Here is a 17,622-nt window from a genome sequence, read left to right on the forward strand (position 1 = left end):
GCACTGCCCTCATGCTTGGGCAGGTTCAAGGATAGAAATCCACAGCTCCAGGTGTAGTTTGGCCTTTGCTGCCTGAGGTATAACCCAGAAATTCCTCTTGAGCCATCCACAGGATCCAGAGTTGAATTGACTGGGATGTGTGAATGAAATGGTGCTGAATTCTCTGAGCTTTAATCAGGCCTGGGTTTGTGACCTTTTCAAGCCCATCAAGCTCCTCAGAGCAGGGAATGTGTGCAGTGATGTGGAAGGTACATGTCTGAGCACTGCCATCCTCTGGGAATCAATTTGAATTTTCTGTGTTTTCAGGAATTGCATACTCTGGAGTTCATGCTCCTTTTTCCCATCAGTGGTTTAACTTCTGGTTCTTGTTTTTAACTCTGTGGAGGTGGCAGAAGAAATGACACCCTCCTGCCTTACCAGCCTGCAGAACAGTATTGAAAGGTTGGAACAAGACTCCAAGCATTTGGATATTGGTACAAGTGCTTGGTACACTTCCTTTGCTGAGTCTGTGTGGAGACTTGCTTTGTAATACAGGACTTACTGAGGATGAGGAGTCAACTCTTTGTTCCCACATCTAGTGGATTTTGGCCAAAGCCTTTAATTTTATGGTTCCTTCTGAAATGATTATTTTGGTTTTACAGGTTTTTTTTTGGGTTGGTGGGGATTTTGGAGGATTTTTTTGGGGCACAGCTGTCCTTTGAAAAAAGATTCCCATATTCATTTTATCTGGGTTTTCTTTAGAGCTTTTTATTGTATCATTGAGGCCTTGCTCAGTTTTATGAGACCAAGTGTGTAGAAGTGCCCTGAGAGAGTTTCTTTTGGATTTTCATTTACCCCTTGCTGGTCCATACTATTGACCTACTCTGCATTACTGTCCGAAGTTCCGTTTCTCAATGCCTTTCAATCTGAAAAAAAATTACTTTATCTACTTATAATAAAGGCCCCAAAGCTGTGATATGTATCACAGTCGAAATCAAAGAGAAAATTTATTTGGAGAAAAAAACCAAACCAACGAAAACCCATGAATAACAACAATAATAATAATAAATAGTTAAGGGTCATGTCTCCCCCTCTGTGCTCGTGGGAGCGCCTGGCGGGGGTGCCCCCCCGCGGTGGGAGGTGAATGGTATCGCCGGGCGGGGCGGGGCGAGGGGCGGCCGCAAGGGGGCGCTGCGGGAGAGCGCGGCGGGCCCGGGGCGTGAGGGGAGCGCGGGGCGGGCCCGGGGCGTGAGGGAAGAGCGCGGCGGGCCCGGGATCTGGGGGTGGTGCGGGGAGAGAGGGAGGGTAAGTAGGGGTGTGCGGAGCGGGTCAGGCCGTGCGGGATCAGTGCGTGGGCACTACACGGTGTGCGGAGCGGATCAGGCCGTGCGGGATGTCACGGGGGTGTGCGGGGGCAGTACGGGGTAGTACATCGTGTGCAGAGCAGGTCAGGCTGTGCGGGGGCGGTGCAGAATGTGCGGGATGTCACAGGGTTGGTATAGGCTGTGCGGGATGTCACGGGGGTAGCACAGGCTGTGCGGAGCGGGTCAGGCTGTGCGGGGGCGGTGCAGAATGTGCGGGATGTCACGGGGTTGGTATAGGCTGTGCGGAGCGGGTCAGGCTGTGCGGGGGCAGTGCAGAATGTGCGGAATGTCACGGGGGTAGCACAGGCTGTGCGGAGCGGGTCAGGCTGTGCGGGGGCGGTGCAGAATGTGCGGGATGTCACGGGGGTAGCACAGGCTGTCCGGAGCGGGCCAGGCTGTGCGGATGTCACGGGGGTAGCACAGGATGTGCGGAGCGGGTCAAGGAGTGCGGACGGGGACAGGGGACACCCGTCGGTGCCGGTGCGGGGAGCGGGCACGCAGCGATATGAGAGGCCGGGGCACCGCGCTCCCGGTGCTGCCGAGCCGTGTCAGCGCCTGCTCTGTCCCGAGGCAGCCCCGCGTACCGGCCGAATGTCATTCACAGCATGGACCGTCCCGCCCCGCTGCTTTGTGAAACGGGAGCTGTGACTGGCAGGAGTGACAGCAGGCAGCGTGTGACAGCACCGGCCTCTCCCCGTGACTGCAGCCCAGGAGTCCCTGCAGCTTGACCATCCTGCATCTTCTAAGTACAAACATACCCAGTCCAGACTCAGAATGAGCTGCAGGAACCCTCCAGGTTTGGCTGCTAGAGATAAAGCAACTGGATAAATCTACTGGGATGATAAAGAATTTGAGTGGTTAATTTGAGTAAAAGGTTAGTGACCATTGAGATCCCTTTACAGTTATGCAGGAAGCAATTCTGCAACCATAAATCCCATTTTATAGCAAAATAAAAATGTAAAATTTAAATCAAGATATGAGTGGATAGACTTTCAGAAGTGGTTGGTATCCAATGCACAATTTTATTGTTATGAGATACTTGGATAGGTTGACTTTATTTCAGTTTCAAAATAGTGCTTCACAGAGAGACTCATATAATTAGTTCTGACAGCAATTTAAAAAAAAAGGTCACGAACTTTAAAATAATGCTGGTTACATCTAGTGCTTATATTAATGACTGATGATTAAGTGTAAGTTTTAAGCTTTGTAATTAAAGCTAATTGCTTTAATGAGATTTTGTGTAATTGTAACATTATATCTAATACTAATTGTTACACATTTAAAAAACCCTCTGGAGAAAATCTTGGAGATCCCAGTAAGTCCTGCACAACTCATTTTCCATGCCCTGGGTTTAAATTTGTGCCGTCTGAGTCTGATTTGTTGCTTTCCTTAATTAGTGTTGGTGCATGAAATCTTTCCCTTTTGGTCATTTGATACCCTGATAGAGATTGGTTGTGTAGTTGTCAGCTCTCTGCAGGGTGTTGTTAGCAAAGATCTTGTCAGGTTGGGGAGTGGATAAGTACCTCCTAAACTGGCATGCTGATTGAGTCACTCCTTCAGAGCTCCAGGCAGGCAGGTGTATTGGGGTGTGGTGGAAAGCTGATTTCACCAGCTATGTAACAGCTGTATTGCCACTTCCTTTGGTTCTCTTTGTAATTTCACTATTTCCTTTACTGAAATTGCAATTTTTAAAAGTCTCTCTGCAGGTGGAATGCCTCCTGTCCCTCAAGTGGCTCAGCAGCTTAGCCAGGAGGAAAACCAACAGCGAAATGGACCAAATTTGTCAAGTTTGCTTAATTCCTTACCTGCTGCACACAGCAGGAGCCTAGCTCTGGCCCAGCAGGTACAACCAGCAGGCTGGGATAAGACCAATGTTCTTGTGGTCCTAGCTCCAGTTCCCTCACAACAACAGGTATATTTGCATATTATACAACATTTATATTATACAACATTTGTGTATTATCTTGTATGGGGAGTGCTGACCTTTGTGTTTTGTGTGGAGACTTTGTGTTGGCAGAATTTATCACTCCAGCCTGGAGAGAAAGGAACAAATAATTCCAGTAGTTTTTACAGGTGATTTTGCCAAGTCTGATAATTTGCTTCAGACAGCTGTGTTATATCTCAGCTGGGTATGAATCTTTCTTTACAAAAACACTTCGTGTTCATTTAAATTTAGAATGCTCTGTGGATACCTGTGTCTCTCATTTGGTTTTAATTAGTGCTGCAGATGTGCATGATTTTTCTTGAAGAAAGAAAAGGGAGGAGAAAGAATCAGATGTTCTCTAGGGAAGTAGCATTTGTTCTTGTAATGAAATCCTAGAAGGAGCTTTAATTAAACAGAATCCGTTATTTTAATTTTTTTGCACCATTTTAGAAAAAGGGAGGGGGGGATGACAATGAAAATTTGTGCTGCTTGTGCTGATGTGCCAGAAGTTGCAGGATGCTTACTAATAAAAGTGCCAGAAACTAAATGTGTTTTTATATTAACTTCGTAGAGAATTTTATCCATCTGGCAGTGTATTTAAATTCTGTGAATTTTCTCACTGAATCAGCCAGCACTTCTGATGAGATCTAGGGGTACTGTATTTTAAGAGGAAAAATAAGAGTTCTCAAGACTGAGTAGCTTTGCATCCCAAGCTTCTCTACTGATTACTCATATTACTGCTGCCTCACAAAGTCCTTCAGAGACTTTACAAGAAGCTGCACAAAATGCATTATTCATTATCTTTTCATAAAGTGCAACTTCAAACGCTGTGGAATGTTTCTAAGGATGGAATAATAGTTTCTATTGATTATCCATGTAACATTTTAACATTTTTACAGTGTTTGTTTTGGTTTTGTGTTGTGCAGTAGTAAATATAAGTTTAATTATGGTTACTTGAAGGAAAATGAAATTATGCAGCAAATAACAGCACTGAGGAAAGAAGGTTTATGGTCTCTGAAACATCTGCCCAAACTCCATGGGGTCACACAGCACAAATCACACCATGATTATCTTTTGGAAGAAATGCAGTGGATGGCAACTTTATGTATTTATTTATTTATTTATTTTTAAGAAAGAGAATGAAAGATGATAACTGCCAAGAGAGTAATGTGAATTTGATATTTTCAACCAGAAATGCAGTGGATGGCAACTTTATTTATTTATTTATTTATTTATTTATTTATTTATTTATTTATTTATTTATTTTTAAGAAAGAGAATGAAAGATGATAACTGCCAAGAGAGTAATGTGAATTTGATATTTTCAACCAGAAAAGAACAGGCAGCATTTTCGAGGATCTGGGAGTTTGGGGTTACCTCTCCACTGTTGTAAGCTTTAAATAGTACTCCTAAAGGGATTGTAATTATTTTCTTTCTTTAGAAATGTGCTTTTCAGATAGACTTGAGTAAAAACCTAAAACAATTTTATGGTTTTATTTTAATATGTCAAGGTGGGAACAGATGGGTATGGAATGCTAGTTCTACAAAGGCAAATGTTTTAATTACGAGCTTTGAATTAACTGCAGAGCTTGTCATTTGAGGATGCTGCCCTGTTTGTGACTCCTGGTAACATGAGCATAATGCTCTATTTCCATGGTGTGGGTTCTTGGAACCTTTTAAAGTAACAGCAGCTGCTCTCTGCAAAGTCACATGACACGTGGCTCTTCCACGTTGCACTTCAATTCTGCCATCAGCTGGGAGCTTTGTCATTATTCTCAGATACTGTGCTATTATTACTATTTTTTTAAAGCTGCAGCTGAATAGTAGTAAAATTTTTCTTTACTTTGTGTTTTTTTTCCCTTTTACTATAACTCAAGCACACAGACTGGTCTCTCTTTGATGTGATTAGGATGGAAAACCAAATTACTTGCTACAAAGCACAGATGCTGCCAAAACTGAAGGTAACTGGAGAGCTTATTGAAGAGATCTGCTGCTCCCCTTCATCACTCAGACTTGAGCCAGTTAAGCTCAAACCAAATAAGGTATGTAGTGTTCAGGTGATTGATTTATTTTTTATTTATTTATTTTTAAGTAACAGATGAAAAAGTAATATTTGTGAAGCCCGAGAGGATTCATTCAGAATTACTTGTTTCTTTCTTTGAGCTTTTGTTTCCAAAGTGATCACTGCTAAAGACTTTCTGCCTTTAAAGTCTTCTCCCTTAGTCTTCTGAGGGAAAGCAGAGTGCTTCTTACTGCTTGATAGATATTTGCATTTATGAAATCTTAGTTTTGATCTTTCTGGCCACACTCAAGGGTTGAAGTCACGTGTGGTTTTGGTCAAACACTGAAAATTACTTCTGGAGTAGAGTTTCCTAAGCAGAATTAACTCTTCTTCTAGTTAATTTTCAGATGTACCTGCAAATTAAAGATTTTTTTTTTTTGTTTTTTTTTTGTTTTTTTTTGTTTTGTTTTGGTTTGGTTTTTTTTGTTTTTGTTTTTGTAGCGGGGAAGGAAGGACAGAGGGAGAAAAAATGCTCTGCTAAATTTTGTGCTTATTTGATTTTGGCTCTCAAGTCTTCCCACAGAAGAGAAGTTAGGAGGGTTCAGTTTTGAGTTTTGGAGAAAATGTAATTCTGCTGTAGACCAATGTAGAGTTAAATTTTAAAATAAATTAGCCTGATATGAGAAGAGTATGGTTAGTGAAGCCCAAGACAGCCTGTGTGACATTTGGCTATGACAGGTGACACGGAGGATGTCCTGTACTAGTGTTCTTAGGCTGTTCTGCCAGAAGAGAGCATTGGCACTTAATGAAATTAAGGGCTTAGGAGTGATAGCTGAAGTATGTATGTAAAACTGAAAAAGAACTCATTCTTTTTCTGTTTAGACATCTTTGGTTTCCTGGAAATAGTGTACACAAAACTATTATTGTGAAATCAGCTCTTACAACTGCAATGTTTTTCAAACCATACCCATAGTTAAAGCTTTGCTTCATTAAGAAGTTGGTCCCTTATTAGCATCTTTTGGGGAGTTCTCTTGTTGTTTCCAGACTCCAAAGATGACTAAGGGATATGGGAGTTCTGTTATGCCCCTTCCATGTAATCCTTCAGAGATGACTGGAGCATTTGGTGTACTTGAATTATACAGTATACTGTGTTTCTTCTGTGTGTTGAAGCAGAATCCCTCCTGCCATATGCTCTTCAGCTGGGTACCTCTTTTAGCTCAGTTTATTGGCTAAAAATAATTTTTTTGCCAGTAGGCATAGAGTAGGAAAGCAGATTTATTTTTCATTGCAATACCAAAGCTAACATTTGTCCTTGTATCACAAGTGTCAGCTTTTCTCCTGTTCTCATCTCCATTAATAGAGCCCTTGCATGAATTAATTCTCCCTATTTTCAACTTTTTGCATAAGCTTTATCTGATCACGATAGATTCAGAAAATAATTTTGAATTTAAAGGCTATCCCAGGGGAAAAAAGACAACTAAAGGAACACCTGGACAAAAGATACTTCTGGAATGAGCATCATTGTTCAAGAACCCCCCTGTATGGCAGAGATCTGTTGGAAACTTGCTCTTGAATCAGTGAAAGAAATATCTCTGAGCATTGTTCTGCCAGGATTAGCAAGTGGTGCTGGGCTGACTTTGCAATTTGCCTTCCATATTGCAGCACTTCAGGGGCTGTAAGGATCCATTGCAGGAACTCTTTCTGACACTGAAACAGCAGAAGATTGCCCTGAAGGATGTTATTACCAGGTAATTGAGACAAATCCATGTGCAGTCTTTGCACAGGCTTGATGGGTGTGTGCCACCCTGCAAAACAGGGTATTTATGTGAACAACTGAAAAATGCTGAATGATAAATAGGCTGCCTTGCTTTATCCTTTTTGCAGGCTACATTCCTCTATGCTGAACCTATTTGCATCTCAGATGTATAATTTGGATCATTCTAGGATCTGAAACTCTCAATAGTTCCATGGCAACTGTTATTAGTTATATAACAATTCTACTTTATTTTGACATATCTTGTATTTGTTGTTTTAATACTGACAAAAAAAATGTAGGAGTTGTAGTAAGCTTTTCTTGGTAACTTTATGGATAGTGGTAATTTTCTCTTCAGTGTTTTTGCATTTACTTGATGTCAACATAAAACCTCATATCCTGATTTACTTTCTATTACATTTAGTCAGGTAACTGTGCTTCTTTACAAATATTACTGGTTTTGAGTAGTTAATAGCCCAAGCGGTTAAAAATTAGTATAATAAAATTTTGATTTGTTTTATAGAGAACCTGTGTGTGTTCCCAGCTGTAGCTGTTGCTGCTCTATGTTTGTGTGGAGCAAATCCTTCTTACACATGGACCCCTGGAATGAAGCCCTTGCAGTTCAGTGCCAAGGAACACAGATGGTGCAGCATGATTCAGGTATTGAGCACCCACCACTGGTTACACCTGTGTGCAGGGGCTGTCTCTAATTGTGAGTGTGACCTGCAGAGCCCCCAGGTTCTCATTCATAACCAGGCAGGCTGGGAGCCCTGAAAGCAGAGGGAGACCAGGTGCTGATTCTGACACAGAGGATTGCAATGCTCAACATCCTGGAGCTTTTCCTGAATTTCCATTTCCTCATGTGAGTGGGAGTGGTGCTCACAGCTGGCATTATCTGGTAAGAGGATCTCTTACTCAGGCTAATAGTGAGGAGATGCTCGTGGTGGGAGGGAAAATGCTAAAGGGAAGTCTAATACATTTGCAAGATAATTTGCATAATTTCCTTACTTATTGAAGCAAATTATGCATGTAGCTGTAGCACAAATATGTAATTATATATGAAATATGTCAGTCATATTATTATTTGATGAGGCATCTAGGGTGCTTCCAATGAGTATGCCACTAGTTATCCTACATTTATGAGCAATTTGTGCTTCAAATGAAGATTTTTTTTCACAATAGCAATTTGATTAATTGCTCTTGCTTTCATTATCTGTAGCTATTTACATTGTTAGTACTTTAAGTGTAGTTGGTGTTTTTATGTTGGCAGTTCCTCAGCCTTACTCCAGGGGCTTTTATTTTTCGTAGAGTGCCCTGGCATTGCCTGAGGATAAATTGAAAGTATGCTCCTTTCCCTCCCCAGTAAGATTCTCTGTATCCTCTGGGGCCTACAATTTGAGCAAACATTAACAATATATTGAAGTTTCTCTTATTTTTTATTCCAAATTGCATCATTATGCTTTCTGTTAAATGCAGTATAAAACATAAAAGAATACTTTGCCTTAAAGCAACACAAGGCAGCACAACAGAAGGGATTTGATTTAGTCAATAGACAAGAAAAATGATGGAGCATGTACAGGAATAACAACTCAGTCAGGTGTGCTTAGTCATAGGACATGATGTTATTGCTGTAATAGATCTTCAGATTTTTATCTGGCTGACTGCATCGTAAATTAGTAGCTTTAAGGGTAAAGAGATTATTTATGAATTGTGTAGATCTGTAATGTGGGCAGTCAGATAACTTAAAATGTTTGCATGCTTGATGTAGGTTGGGGAAGTTGTAAGAAAACAATTTTTCCAATCTTCTCACACTGTTAAAAGAAGTTTGTTTAGAGATTTATCCTTTATTAATTTGAATTTGTAATTAAGTTGCTTGTTTCCCCATTTTAGGAATTCATAAAAAACTTCAACCAACACAAGTGATCCTTCTGTGCTGTCCTGTCTTCCCATACTCCTTCCACAGGTGTCAGTCACACAGATGTGATTACTTTTGTCTTCTATGACACTGATTTAGATCTGCTGATGGACACAAAGACTAAGGGATGGTGTGACAAAATTACAAGAGGCAGAGATACCCACACATACAGGTGATTTCATGCTAAGAAATCAGTGGTTTAAAATCAAAAGTAGAGAGAACATGATTTGGGAAGAAACTAGGATTTTTGGTTGAAGTCACCCTTCTAATTTAAGTAACTTGGTCTTTCAAAATCGCTTCAAAGATTGTATCATACCCCTTCCCTTCAGACTAGAGGGAAAATGAAAATCATGTCCTTTTCACTCTGCTGTTCCTATCTTTCCCTCCCGCTTTCATTTAACAAACCATCTGGACTTCTGTGTTGGGACAACCAAAATAAATGTGGGTGTTTTCAGCCCTTGATAAACAAAGAAATGTCATTCTTGATTATCATTGGATTTCAGATCCACCAGTGATGAGATGCTGTTTGTGTAGTTCTAAGATGTATTTGAAAGCTTCTCTCAAGTGACTCTCTCTTTTCTTGGAAGGATGTGCTGACAGCACAAGGAGTGTAATGGGTTTCTTTGTTTTACAGGCTTGGAAGTGGTAATTCTATTGAAGAAAGGCTGTTGAAAAAGAGTATTACACATATGATTCAAGAATTGGCTGCTTGGGGGGAATTGTTCAACAGAGTTTTTATCTCAGGTACTGTAACATTAGGAATGTGAGCAATTATTTAAAGATACATTAAAAATTAGCGTTTTATTAGATCTTAGAATTTTGAAAAGGTAGTGGTTTATTAATTTCTTGGCTTGTTTGGGAACTAGTGATATGTGTTCACAGTTAAATTCAGTAGAAATCCTGAACTGTCAGCTCATATAGAAAATCAGTAGGGGACAATATCTAGTAATAAAGATTTGCTTGTTCCAATGATAACGTTATCCTTTTATTGACGTTGTTTTAATCAATCAGAAACAACAATCTGCAGCAAAAGGTGTCAAACACATCTGTAATCTGACTTTTCTAGACTTGATTTTAGGATGACTAAAAAGTTTTTGATATCATGCCTTAGCTTATTGAATATTTCAAAACGTTTCCGTAAGGTTTTTTGCTCTGAATATGGAAAAGAGGGTTCTAGAACATCTACAGAAGAGAGATTGTCTGAGCTAAGAAATTATTTAGATATAGAGTTGTATGACTCAGGAAACAGCATAGTTCTTGCTCATTTAGAACACCTGGCTGGCTTGGTGGACCAGGTACAGGGATTTCCCTTGTTTTATGTAAACCTTTGAAAACATTTGTATTTACTTTCCTGCACAACAATCAAATTGCTTCTGTAAAGTACCTTGTTTTCAATCCATTTACATCAGACAGTTCTGTGCAAATTTAAATACTGAAACACTCAAATTACTCAGGGTAATCGGAGCCTGTTGATAGATCTGTTCTTGTTCTGAAACATTTAAGTTACCAAGTGTTCTCCTGAGAGTTGTAACTTGCAGTGAACTAAATTGTGTTGTGTTGTAAAAGGCGCTTTGCCAGATTACTTCCATTTTTTTCTTAAAGGTCTTGGCCCATGTCAGGGGTGTTGTCAACTCTTGTAACTATGTTAATCACTCTCCAAAGCAATGCCACAATCGTTACATTAAAACCATTACAGGTCCAGAGGGAAAGGTGAGTTTATGTCACTTGCTTTGCATTGTGAGGACTTGGGGGCTTCTGGGGTCTTTTTTTTTTTTTTTTTTTTTTTCCTTTCTTTCAATTCCTCATTGCTGTTAGAGTACTTCATGAGTGTTTACTAAGCAGAAACATAACTAGGTGTTAGATTTTGAATAGCTTGATATACAAGCAAACGTTAGTAAATACCTTCTCCTAACAGTATGACTAATATAGGTTGTATTTATGACATTTCCATACACTTAGGAATATGAATTTCCCCAATGTTATGACAATATGACCTTGGATTTATAATTTTGCACTACCAGTATATTAAAAATAAGGGAGGGGAGCTGTTTATTTTAAGTGGTAGGATATGAATTGTCTTCAGTCAAGACGATTGGTAACTATGAATTCTGAGACAGGGCACATTTGATTATGTCTTTTTGGTACCTAAGCCTTCACTTTGTATTTATCCCAGAATGTAGGTGGTCATCCTCTTTGTGTTAGACAAGCATGTGCTAAAGTCCAGCATTCTCTGTGTTCAAATCTATGTAAATTACTTTGAGCTGAAGACAATGACTACCAGAAAAGGAAGTTCCTCAGTTAGATTTCTGTAAGTTTACTTCTACTGTCACTAATTTTTCTCAGATTTTACAGTAAATCACTGGTGGCCTGATTGGTGACTTTGTTTTCTCTTAAGCATGAATGTATTTCACGGGGACCTTTTTCTTATCAAAGGCTCTGTGATGACCTTTAGCCTTAAGGTAAAGCAGTGTTTATTGTCCAAGAATCAAATCTGTGCTCGGGCTGATGTAAAGAAAAGCCTGATGTGCTTCAGTATCGGTTCGATGTACCAGAAGTCCTTCCTCATGTCCCGGTGGAACCTCCTGAGCATCAGTGTGTGCCCGTTGTGTCTTGTGCTGTTACCCGGTCCGTGCTGCGCCTCCCTGCAGACACTGACACACAGGGATGGGGACCGCTCTCAGCCGCCTCTTCTGAGGCTGAACAGCGCGGGCTCCTCAGCCTTTCCCCGTCAGGGCGATGCTCCAGCCCCTTCATCACCTTTGTTTCTCTCGGCTGGCCCCGCTCCAGGCGCTCCCAGTCTCTCCCGCCCTGAGGAGCACAAGCCCCGCGAGCTGCAAGTGTGGATTTTTACACAGTGTCTTCAGAGAAGCGACAGCCCTTCTCTCTGCGCGGACAGAAATTACCCTTGTCTCGGTCCTTACCCTCCCCAGCCTCTGCTACAATAAATACCATTATTCTGCCCTGTCGCTGAGCCCGTTCCTATCGCGACAGGGCCGCCGGGCGGTGCGCGCAGGCGCGGCGCTGGCGCAGGCGCGGCGCGGCGCGCGGGTGGCGGCGCAGGCGCGGCGGGACGCGGTTTGTCTCCTGCCGGCGCTGGTAGCGGCGCCCCCGCCCGCGCTTCCTGCCCGCAGCGAATGGAACCCGCGGCGCCCGCGGTAAGTGCGGCCCGCGGGGCCCGCCCGGGCCCGGCTGCGCGCCCCGCTCCGCCCCGAACGGCCCCCGGCAGCCCCGCCGCCGCACCGGGGAGGCCGCGGAGGGACGGGCCCGCCCGGCGCGGGGCGGGGGACGCGGGGCCGGCAGGGCCGGGCCGGGCCGGGGGAGCGCGACCGCGGCGGGGGGAGCCCGGGCGGGGAGTCCCCGCGGAGCGGCGGCGGCGGGGCCGGGCTTCGCCCCCTGCCCGCCGGCCCCGCCGCGCTGCTGCACACAAAAGGCGAGCCCTGCTTCGGGACCTCCCTTATCGGCCTGTAATTAATTAAGTGTTTTCACTAGGGCCGTAAGTGTTAGTGAGGTGCGGGTAATTAAAATAATAAGACCTTGTTGCGGGTGGTATCTTTTGAATCTTAATTATTTGGTATCGGCGCTGTGAAATAACCACAATACCTGGAAGAATTGCAGTATTGTTAAATCTTTTGGAAAAGGGCCTGTAAGGAGTGCAGGTTTTTTCTGCCCTTCCCGCACTGCTGAGCGAGCTCGCTCAGGTTTGAGTTCCGGGGAGTGGGAGAGGCGAGACCCGGCGGGATGAGCCCCGGTCTGGCCAGCCGAGACCCGCCGGGATGAGCCCCGGTGCGGGAGAGGCGGAACGCGCCGGGATGAGCCCCGGTGCGGACAGCCGAGACCCGCCGGGATGAGCCGCGGTGCGGGAGAGGCGGAACGCGCCGGGATGAGCCCCGGTGCGGACAGCCGAGACCCGCCGGGATGAGCCGCGGTGCGGGAGAGGCGGAACCCGCCGGAGCAGCCGCTGTGCCGGCTGCACTCTCCGGTATTCCCGGCACGGGAGGTCCCGGGCTCTCGGCCCCCTGTCGCTGCTGGCACGTGTGTGACAGCGCTGCTTTGCTGCACCTTCCCGGACAGCCGCCTCGTTCCCGGGGCAAGGAAAGGAGTATCTCCATCCCCAGGGCTTGGGCAGATCGCTGCAGGCAGCGCAGGACAGGGGAGCGAAGGGCTGCGATGTGCTGCTCCCTGCCTGGGCAGCGGAGGAACGGGAGAGCCGGCAGCTCCCGCTGCGTCCCACTGCTTCCTAGCAGGGCTGCCGTGCCGCTGTGCTGCTGCCTGTTGCCGCTTGCGATCAACTTGGAGTTAGGAGCACCAAGGAGTGGCAGCATGTTTGTGTATGTTTGGCCTGAAATGCTGAATGTGAAAGTGTTGCTTTTCAAAGAGGAGAGAGATTTTGAAAGGAAAAACCAAAACATCAGGTTTCATTTTCTCTTGCTGCTCTTTCTGTGTGACTCCCAGCCCTGAGTCTACCTGTTAGTGCAGGTATTTGGAATTTTTGTTTGTGATTGAAATAGAAAACCAGAACGTTTTTGGGTAGCTTGACTCAATAAACTGCATTTTAAATTAAATGCAGATTTGGTTAATTTTCATCTCCTTAAGCGCTCTGAAGAAAAGAGAAGGCAAAATTAAGCATAAAGTATGGTAATTTTTCATAGACTTAGATGACTTGGCCTTCAGTAGCTGGAACAATAAAGTTGAACAGTCTATCACTTTTCTTATTTTTACTTTTTGTTGAAACAATGGACTATACTTTTTAGCAATTATGTTTGCAATGACTTTGTTTTAAGAGTTAAAAGCACTGAAACATTGGTAATAATGAACACGAAAAAAGAGTAGATGTCTTTGATACTGGAGAACATTGTTTCTTTAAGTTCCACAGCAGGGGAAAATGCCTGTTAGTTCTTTTTTTTTATTATTTGAGGTCATTCTACCTAGCTAAGGGGAACACAGCATTGTAGGACTATTCAGCAGCAGTATTAGCTGGAGAAATTTATGTAGGATTTAAGAGAGATTTTGTTGTGCTGAGGGTTTTGGATAATTCAAAACATTTTAAGTAACTGCAAAACCAGGATAACAGAGTTCTTACTATAAGGTAATCTTTCTGGTAGCTAAATAGTTTCAGTTGCAGAAGTGTTTTTACCTTCCCTGAACGTCTGTTTTTGTGTATTTCTTTAGAGCATACTGTAAAACCTTAGATCAGTGAGGATGCACCATGGCAATGGTCCTCAGAATGCCCAGCGCCAGCTCCAGAGATCCAGGTCCTTCACAGGCAGCGAGGGAGAAGAGCAACAGGCGAATTTGCCCCAGTCCCCCGCAGCCTCTTTCGCGCCTTCGGCGAGTCCCTCGGCGCCGCAGTCGCCCAGTTACCAAATCCAGCAGTTTATCATGAGCAGGAGCCCGGTGGCCGGGCAGAATGTGAACATCACCCTGCAGAACGTGGGCCCGGTGGCCTCGGGGAACCAGCAGATCACGCTCACCCCGCTGCCGCTTCCCAACCCGACGTCTCCGAGCTTTCAGTTCAGCCCCCAGCAGAGGCGCTTTGAGCATGGATCCCCCTCCTACATCCAGGTCACGTCCCCGCTGCCTCAGCAGGTGCAGTCCCAGAGCCCCACCCAGCCCAACCCGGTGCCAGTGCAGGCACTGCCCAGCGTCCGGGCGGGCACTCCCGGGCCGGGCCTGGGCATGTGCAGCCAGAGCCCCACCCGGGGCTTCGTGGATGCCAGCGTGCTGGTGAGGCAGATCAGCCTGAGCCCTTCCAACGGCGGCCACTTCGTGTACCAGGAGGGGCCGGGGATCGCGCAGATCGCTCAGGGCGCTGCCGCGCAGGTGCAGCTGCCGTCGGCCGGGACGCCTGGCACGGTGCGGGAGCGCAGGCTCTCGCAGCCGCACTCGCAGTCCGGGGGCACCATCCACCACCTCGGGCCTCAGAGCCCCGTGGCCAGCGGGGCAAATATGCAGTCTTTGACTAGCCCGGGCCACATCACAACGACCAGCTTGCCACCCCAAATCAGCAATATTATCCAGGGGCAGCTTATGCAACAGCAGCAGCAAGTGCTTCAGGGGCAGCAGCTGAGTAGGCCCATTGGATTTGACAGGACTTCTGGTGGATTGATAGCAGGAGTTGGAGGACCGAGTGCGTTTGGAATGACATCACCTCCTCCTCCCACAAGTCCTTCACGGGCCACTGTGCCACAGGGGCTGTCGAGTCTTCCTCTCACTCCTACAGCTAACACAGCAGTGAAAAAACAACCCAAAAAGTTGGAGGAGATTCCCCCTGCCAACCAAGAAACTGCTCAAATGAGAAAATTATGTTTGGATCATCACCACAAGCAGATGGAAGTTCTTAGGGAAACTTTTAAGGAGTGTTTGATTGAACTGTTTTTCCTGCAACATCTTCAAGGGAATATGATGGACTTTTTAGCTTTTAAGAAGAAACATTGTGTTCCTCTGCAAGCGTACCTGAGGCAAAACGACTTGGATCTGGAAGAGGAAGAAGAAGAGGAGCAATCTGAGGTTATCAATGATGAGGTAAGAAACTTTGTTGGAATAAAATCATAGATGAAGTTGTAGCACTGGGATTGTGAAGTATTGAAAATGGGACAGGACGTGAAAAATCGTTTTTGCTTGATGAAGTATGGCAGTTTTTCATAAAACAGTTGGCCTGAGAGAATGCAGTTCTGCTGGGTAGTGTGATTCGATGGGTTGGTTTGAATGTGCTGTTAGATTTATGGATTTAAAATAAAATAATAGAGAGGGAGCTTTAACTGTCCTAGTTGCACACAAGCAAAGATGGCAGAAGTATGGAAATAGTTTTAAGCTCTCAGAATGGTTATGGTTAGGAATCGTGGTCTGAATTTCACTTGACTTGGACAAACAAAAAAAGAATGAGCAAAAGCATTGTAAGAGGTTACTTGTGACTTCTAATCATAGGTGTTACTGAGGTTCAATGTTGCTGCAGCCAGCAAAAAACTTAAATTAATCTAATTAGTGAGGAAGAACATGTGGAAGGGTCCAGTCATGTATTCCATCATTCAGGGTGCCCTGGAGCTCTGTGTGTGCGTTGCTGTTTAAAGGATTAACAACCAGCACTTACAGACTGGACATTGACAAGCTCACTTCGTTACTTATGCAAAAGTTTAAATTACTAACTAGCTTGAATTCACTGTTTATTAATGGCAAAGAACTTGAAAGAAGCTTGCCACAAACAGGTGCTGTGCAGCTTTTCATGCACATTTGTACCCATCTGTGGGTGCTGGGGCGCTGGTCTGCTGCAGAGCCTGCCCACAAACCAACATGGCACGTGGTTGCAGCAGGGTAGATAGAACTGATGCCCCTGCACCACCTGGCACTCATAAATATCTTCTAAAATTCGTGAAAATATCTAAGGGTATATAGGTGCCTGTTTGTAGAAGAACCATTTTTATGTAAAGAGCCTCGTGTTGCTTTAAATACCCTTGGGAAATGAGTGCCTTCACTGAAATTTGATGACTCCTAGGTATGAATCATTAGCAGTCATGCCTTCAGCTGGAATTTGTGGGAAATTTTAACAGAATAACGGCTGAAGTTTAATTTATTCCTTGCTTGTTGTCTGAATTTCTTGATTAGGAACATACATTTCTGCTTGTGACAGAAGGAATCATTTTTTTATATAGTAACATAAAAGCTAGCCTGTTAATGTAATTTATTGACAATGGATATTCAGTATTTTTTTTTCACCTGGTTTATGTTTTATCAAATTGTTTAGGTGTTCTTGTTGGGTTGCGTGTTTGTCAGCTGAAATAACCAGGTATTTTTAACTACCATCTGCACACTTTGAGGGATCTTTAGTGGGTGTAAATGGTACAGGTTCCTTGAAGTCAGTGGTGCTGCTCCACTTTAAGTGAGTTGAAGCTCTGCCCCTCGGTGTTTTGGGTTGAGAATTTGCTGTACTTCACTGCCTTCTCGTGGTGGATCCTCTTTTGTTTGTGGAACTGCTTGTCCCTGTAACTGCTGGAGAATTTTGCAAAGTGCAACAGCAAAAGTCTTTATGTATTTTCAAGTGATGAATCCTTCTGAAAGATTAAGACATCTTTTGAGTATGTTCTTTCTTTGTATTTTGTTGTCGTCTTCTGTTTTATTTCCCCCTTCCCCTCTTTATCACTTTCTGCTAAAGCAACACGCTTCATCCCTTGCCTGGAAGGTTGATCTCTGGGAATTCAAGAGGAGAGTGAATGGTGGCTGTGCTCATTGCTTAAATAAATGTTGAAGCTCTCTTACGTTCAAACTGTCTGTCATGCTAATTTGTTGTCCGTTAGCAGCAGCAATCATTCAATTTAAAACACACTTTTATGTTAATTAGATTTAAGAAAACATTTCCAGTGGCAAGAAGTCACAATAAACAGTCAAGGCTGTGCTCTGTTCTGCTGTTAAAATAAGACAGAACTCTAAAAATGGGCTGTGCTCAAAACAAGCTGTACTGATGGTGGTTAAGTTATTATCCCCTCTTCATTGAGGTGCCATCAGTACCAAAGGAGTGTGTTGAACAGTTAAAAAAAGAGAAAAACTTCTAAAAAGAAAATGATTCTCCCTTCTTTTTTTTTTTCCCAAAATATTTCTCTCAGGTAAAGGTTGTGACAGGAAAGGATGGGCAGACTGGTACTCCTGTCGCTATAGCAACCCAGCTTCCTCCAAATGTTTCTGCTGCTTTTTCATC

General features: G+C 43.9%; 1 protein-coding gene, 1 long non-coding RNA gene and 1 other non-coding gene across 18 annotated transcripts in view; all 3 read left to right on the forward strand.

Moving 5' to 3' along the window:
• The first annotated feature begins 1,200 nt into the window (after nt 1-1,200).
• LOC130259648 (uncharacterized) lies at nt 1,201-11,930 on the forward strand. 4 transcript variants are annotated; one of them, XR_008841677.1, is made up of 9 exons: nt 1,201-1,284; nt 1,948-2,217; nt 3,039-3,255; nt 5,144-5,308; nt 6,931-7,016; nt 7,545-7,681; nt 7,751-7,919; nt 8,912-9,108; nt 9,571-11,930. It is a non-coding gene; the product is annotated as an uncharacterized LOC130259648 (long non-coding RNA). The 4 variants fall into 4 exon arrangements; XR_008841678.1 differs by having other exon boundaries at nt 1,204-1,284; nt 7,778-7,919; XR_008841676.1 differs by having other exon boundaries at nt 1,205-1,284; nt 7,545-7,919.
• LOC130259935 (small nucleolar RNA SNORA49) lies at nt 8,291-8,429 on the forward strand. Its single transcript, XR_008841717.1, has one exon. It is a non-coding gene; the product is annotated as a small nucleolar RNA SNORA49 (small nucleolar RNA).
• Nucleotides 11,931-11,956: 26 nt separating the features above from the next.
• The window catches only part of EP400 (E1A binding protein p400), a 47,782-nt gene continuing 42,116 nt past the window's right edge, over nt 11,957-17,622 (forward strand). For 11 of the 13 annotated variants that reach the window (XM_056504194.1, XM_056504196.1, XM_056504197.1 and 8 more), the window contains exons 1-2: nt 11,974-12,091; nt 14,106-15,458. In XM_056504194.1, the coding sequence (XP_056360169.1) occupies nt 14,136-15,458 (1,323 nt within the window). In that variant the 5' untranslated portion in view covers nt 11,974-12,091; nt 14,106-14,135. Of the gene's footprint in view, nt 12,092-14,105; nt 15,459-17,622 lie in introns of all 13 variants that reach the window. The other 2 variants (XM_056504191.1, XM_056504201.1) reach the window with 1 other exon arrangement.

This window comes from Oenanthe melanoleuca, chromosome 15 (assembly GCF_029582105.1).
Source record: "Oenanthe melanoleuca isolate GR-GAL-2019-014 chromosome 15, OMel1.0, whole genome shotgun sequence".
NCBI classification, from domain to species: domain Eukaryota; kingdom Metazoa; phylum Chordata; class Aves; order Passeriformes; family Muscicapidae; genus Oenanthe; species Oenanthe melanoleuca.